General features: G+C 46.5%; 1 protein-coding gene across 1 annotated transcript; it reads left to right on the forward strand.

Moving 5' to 3' along the window:
* Nucleotides 1-913: 913 nt before the first annotated feature.
* LOC126983009 (uncharacterized) lies at nucleotides 914-5,329 on the forward strand. Its single transcript, XM_050835424.1, has 3 exons — nucleotides 914-1,340; nucleotides 5,083-5,234; nucleotides 5,300-5,329. The coding sequence occupies exons 1-3, from the start codon at nucleotides 1,040-1,042 to the stop codon at nucleotides 5,327-5,329; spliced, it is 483 nt and encodes a 160-aa protein (XP_050691381.1). The 5' UTR covers nucleotides 914-1,039.
* Nucleotides 5,330-6,000: the final 671 nt, after the last annotated feature.

Here is a 6,000-nt window from a genome sequence, read left to right on the forward strand (position 1 = left end):
CTTCCCTCCCAGCTTCCTTCTCTTCCCTTCTCTTTCAGGCACCCTTGATGTTCTCTTCCCTCCCAGCTTCCATCTCTTCCCTACTCTTACAGGCACCCTTGATGTTCTCTTCCTCCGGCTTCCTTCTCTTCCCTTCTCTTTCAGGCACCCTTGATGTTCTCTTCCCTCTCTTCCCTCCCAGCTTCCTTCTCTTCCCTTCTCTTTCAGGCACCCTTGATGTTCTCTTCCCTCTCTTCCCTCCCAGCTTCCTTCTCTTCCCTTCTCTTTCAGGCACCCTTGATGTTCTCTTCCCTCCCAGCTTCCTTCTCTTCCCTTCTCTTTCAGGCACCCTTGATGTTCTCTTCCCTCTCTTCCCTCCCAGCTTCCTTCTCTTCCCTTCTCTTTCAGGCACCCTTGATGTTCTCTTCCCTCTCGTCCCTTCCAGCCTCCCTTCCACTCTCTTCCCTTTCCGGTACCCTTGATTTTCTTTTCCTCCCAGCCTCCTTCTCTTCCCTTCTTTCAGGCACCCTTGATTTTCCTTCTTTCGTCCTTTTCATCCCTTCTCTTTCAGGCACCCTTGATGTGGATCATTGTCCTTTAAATATGCCAAACACCTATGCTGGCGAGATGCAGAGAAAGAGTGCATTAGGATAATATGCTCTCGACACCACCTCTCCTGAAGACGCAAATGCTGTTGGGTTAAGGGAAACTATTCAGGACCTCAGTAATGCGCTTCTAGTATACAAAAATATCATCATTCAATATATTATCAATAAAGATAATGGTAAGGCAGTTTCTGAAAAGAGGCATCAAATCCCCGTCTATGCGTCTGTTAATATATAAAAAAAAACCGGTTTTTGTTCAAAGGCAAGAAAATGAACGCGTCAACCTTATCTTTTATCTGTTACGTATTATCCATTATAATCCGAGTTGACTGAACAGGAAAAGATGCACTTGATGCCACAGTGTCGCACGCGGGACCAGTTGCTCTGGCACACCTCGTGAGACACAGTGCTCATGGCTCAGCGCTCCTCCTGACCCTGACACCTGAGCTTCAGCAATGCATTCTCTCTGTGGCAACAAAGAGTCCTTCAAGGGGGGTTGGGATGAAGGGCTTTCATGGGAAAAGAAAAGGACAAAGTCGTCATATGACAAACCGAAAATGAAAACAAGAGACTACAGTGTTTGTGACCCTCTCGTCGCCCGGCCAGTTGTGTTTGTCCTCGTGCTCCTTGGCTTAGCCATGACGTGCTACGGACGTCCACAGCCTCAGGGCGCCTTGGGGCATGGCTACCTTCTTGGGTCGCACCGCGCCGCCAGGGAGGTCGGACGCATCGTTGACTCGCCTGACTCAGCCAAAGGTGAGTGAGAACTCTCGCTTAGTTGAATCATGGTCTGTGTAGACAGGTCTTGCAGGCACCTCGCGCGTTGGGCTCGCACAACGTCACCGCACGGTTCTCGGGTTAACTGTGGTATGACGTGTGGCGGCCTCCAAGTATTCTGGAGGACAGGGACCATACTATTATAATTATGATAGTCTTCTACCTCTTAAATTCCGCCGCAATGTTGCCTCTCTTTCTATCTTCTATCGATATTTCCATGCTCATCCCTATACTGTCCAAACCCCTTATGCAAGAGTTAACCAGCATCTTCACTCTTTCATCCCTCACGCTGGTAAACTCTGAAACAACCCTCCTTCATCTGTATTTCCTCCTGCCTACGACTTGAACTCTTTCAAGAGGAGGTATATCACACCCTCTCTCCCGTATTTGATCTTGCTGTTTCTTTTTGGGCAGCAGTAGTTTTTTTTTTTTTTATTGTTTTCTTTTTTGTGTGTGCCCTTGAGCTGCCTCCTTTGTTGTAAAAAAAAAAAAAAAGTATTCATGCTTACCGTTACCTGGGCCGAGCAATAAATTTACATGACACTTTTTTTTTTTACAAAGCTTTCGAAACCAACACTACATATATGAGGTAAACCAGTGCGTGATGGCGTGTTGCGTGTCCGAGAGCCTGGCTGACTGGAAGCCCTGTTGACACAAGCCTTGGGTGGAACCTGTGACTGATTTTGTGTACGAACCGCTCCGTCTAGGTCTAGAGAACGTGGGGCAGGTCTTGGGAACGTGGGCCAGGTCTTGGGAACGTGGGGTAGGTCTTGGGAACGTGGGGCAGGTCTTAGGAACGTGGGGTAGGTCTTGGGAACGTGGGGTAGGTCTTGTGAACGTGGGGCAGGTCTTGGGAACGTGGGGTAGGTCTTGGGAACGTGAGGCAGGTCTTGGGAACGTGGGGTAGGTCTGGGAAAGTGGGGCAGGTCTTAGGAACGTGGGGTAGGTCTTGGGAACGTGGGGTATGTCTTGGAAACGTGGGGTAGGTCTTGGGAACGTGGGGTAGGTCTTGGGAACGTGGGACAGGTCTTGGGAGCATGGGGAAGGTTTTGTGAACTTGGAGCAGGTTTTGAGAACGTGGGGCAGGTCTTGGGAACGTGGGACAGGTTTTGGGAACGTGGGGCAGGTCTTGGGAACGTGGGGCAAGTCTTGGGAACGTGGGCAGGTCTTGAGAACGAGGGACAGGTCTTGAGAACGAGGGACAGGTCTTGGGAACGTGGGGCAGGTCTTGGGAACGTGGAGTAGGTCTTGAGAACGTGGGGCAGGTCTTGGGAACGTGGGGCATTTCTTGGGAACGTGGGGCAGGTCTTGGGAACGTGGGGCAGGTCTCTAGAACGTTAGGCAGGTCTTGGGAACGTGGGGTAGGTCTTGGGAACGTGGGGCAGGTCTTGGGAACGTGGGGTAGGTCTTGGGAACGTTGGGCAAGTCTTGGGAACGTGGGCAGGTCTTGGGAACGTGGGGCAGGTCTTGGGAACGTGGGGCAGGTCTTGGGAACGTGGGGCAGGACTTAGGAACGTGGAGTTATTGAGTGGCACCCAAGGAATTGTAGATGTCAGGGCAGACAAAGTACCAGCTCGCAAAACTAAATTAGGGCAACTGCTGGAGCAGGATGGATTACACTAACATGACAGTGGAGAAGTACGTTAGGAAAGGCCTTTGTACTCCAGTAGACTTGTGATGGTTAAAAATAATGTTGGAGTTAAGGATGGTGCCTTGGTAAAGCTCCGGTTTTATAAGGAATTTAAATATGGAATTCATTACTGCCTGTGACAACAAAAGAAGTATTGTTTTCAACGTTACTCATACTTTTTATTAATCTGTCTAGCTCGAGGACCATGCAACCTAGATTGATGAAATTTGTTACGTACAATCGTACATGTATATAAAGCTAACTTGGATCCCTACTTAGAATTAATGCTATTGGCGCGAAAATCAAAGCCACACAGGCCAAGCAGTTTTGATCTTGGGGCATTTTTCGACAGCCCGAGTAGATTGCCTTAGTGAGAGTTGTGTGTGTGTGTGTGTGTGTGTGTGTGTGTGTGTGTGTGTGTGTGCAAAAGGGGGAGGAATGGGAGCAAAATAATGGGGAAGAATTTGTCATTTGTGTAATAGAAAGATTTTACGGCTAGAAAAGTAAACGTCAATTAAATAGCCTTTGCATCTCGCACTGTCCTCTGTCATTCCTCGTTTCCTTCCTTACTTCCCTCCTTAACATCTACTTCGTGTTTCTTTTCTTCCTTTCTTTCTTCTTCCAAGATCTCTCCTTTTTTCTCTGCTTTATTCCCTCCTCATATTTCAAATTCTCTAATTTCCATCTTCTCACTCTTCCTTCACTTAATTCTTCTTTATTTTTTCCTTATATCTGAAAAGCCTTGATCACTTCTATTATCTTCTGTTTTCTTCTCCTGCCTTCTTCACCCTACTCTTATTTCACTCCTTAATTTTTTTTTCCTATTTTTCATCGTCTTCTTTTCGCAACACCCACTCTCCTCCTTCTTCTCTCTTTATTAACTCTCTCCTACTCCTTCTCCTCTCCCTCCTTCTACTCCTCCACCTCCCCTTCATGTACTTTCCAATGAGGATAGCGTACTGAACCGTAAAAGGGGAAGGACGCAGGATACATCGATGGAAACTTTATAACATGGAAGTTTTTATAAGTCTAGCTGATTATTTAGGAAGAGAAAAGGGTAGGAAGAAAAAAGATAGGAAAAGAAATGCCATTGTAACACAGAAAATTACTAGTGGCCAATGATGAGGCCGATGAAAATGAAAATGATGATGATAATGAAGATAATGATGTAATATGTAGGGATGTACCGATGTATCGGTATCGGTGGTATCGGCACATTTTAAGAGTATTGGTATCGGTATCGGTATCGGCTGATTTTCTGCCGATACTACCGATACTTGAAGGAGTTTTGGACGTCGCATGTCACGCGTTGCAAAGTGTAATTATCTAGTATCATGATACTACATAGTTTGGAATTTCCCGCGATTTAATTTTCATCACTTTAAACGATAAGATTTATATTACTTTGAAAACAAGTATAAAATACTTCGCATACAGTATAGCCTTTGGTACCGCGGACGCGTACAATACAGGTTTAGTACTAGTAGCTTCGGCGCGGGATTGTCGGAGCCCCTCCACTCGCGTCATTTGCTTCAATTACTTGCCTCAGTCGGTCAGACGGTCGCGCTGCCAGGGTCTGGGGATTTCTTCACAGTCTTCTGCCTAATTGTACGGCAATAAAGGTAAAGATAACCTAGCAGAGTCAACTAGACCTCACGAGGCGCTTCCTCCCTCGCCCCTTGTCGAAACACATGGGGGAGGTGTTAACACTTCATTTCTATGGTGGAACAACGAGTATGTAGTGGCTTTTTCTTTTCTTAACATTTGATATTGCCCTTAAGCTGCTGCAATTGTTGTATGAAAAAAAAATCAGTGCACAGGTATCGGTATCGGTATCGGTCAAAATTTTGGTATCGGTACATCTCTAGTAATATGTTCCTGCATTTATTCACTCAAAATTATCTGTATTTCCACAGAAATAACAAAACAAATATGAACAAACAACTCAAATACATCAACATGACACTGAAACAAACATAAAGTTAATGGACCAAACATCTACTTCAAATAAGCAAAACAAAACAAAAACTAACCCATCTACATCACCTAAAACGAGAAATAATGCAAACACATTTTTATCCATTGACACAGGCGACTCTGAACTACACAGTTCATCGGGAGACAGAAGCCTCACGGAAACCGAGGATTTATCCACTGAAAAAAGCCCCAGAGTAAGCTCCGCCTCATCCACTGAAATAAGCCCGACTGTAACGTCCACCTCATCCACAGAAACAAGCCCCACTGTAACGTCCACCTCATCCACTGAAACAAGCCCTACTGTAAAGTCCACCTCATCCACTGAAACAAGCCCCACTGTAACGTCCACCTCATCCACTGAAACAAGCCCCACTGTAACGTCCACCTCATCCACTGAAACAAGCCCCACTGTAACGTCCACTTCATCCACTGAAACAAGTCCCACTGTAACGTCCACCTCATCCACTGAAACAAACCCCACTGTAACGTCCACCTCATCCACTGAAACAAGCCCCACTGTAACGTCCACTTCATCCACTGAAACAAGTCCCACTGTAACGTCCACCTCATCCACTGAAACAAGCCCCACTGTAACGTCCACTTCATCCACTGAAACAAGTCCCACTGTAACGTCCACCTCATCCACTGAAACAAGCCCCACTGTAACGTCCACCTCATCCACAGAAACAAACCCCACTGTAACGTCCACCTCATCCACTGAAACAAGCCCCACTGTAACGTCCACTTCATCCACTGAAACAAGTCCCACTATAACCTCCACCTCATCTTCTGAAACAAGTCCCACTATAACCTCCACCTCATCCACTGAAACAAGTCCCACTATAACCTCCACCTCATCCACTGAAACAAGCCCCACTGTAACCTCCACCTCATCCACTGAAACAAGTCCCACTATAACCTCCACCTCATCCACTGAAACAAGTCCCACTATAACCTCCACCTCATCCACTGAAACAAGTCCCACTATAACCTCCACCTCATCCACTGAAACAAGTCCCACTATAACCTCCA

The sequence above is a fragment of the Eriocheir sinensis genome, chromosome 5, assembly GCF_024679095.1.
Source record: "Eriocheir sinensis breed Jianghai 21 chromosome 5, ASM2467909v1, whole genome shotgun sequence".
Taxonomy (NCBI): Eukaryota; Metazoa; Arthropoda; class Malacostraca; order Decapoda; family Varunidae; genus Eriocheir; species Eriocheir sinensis.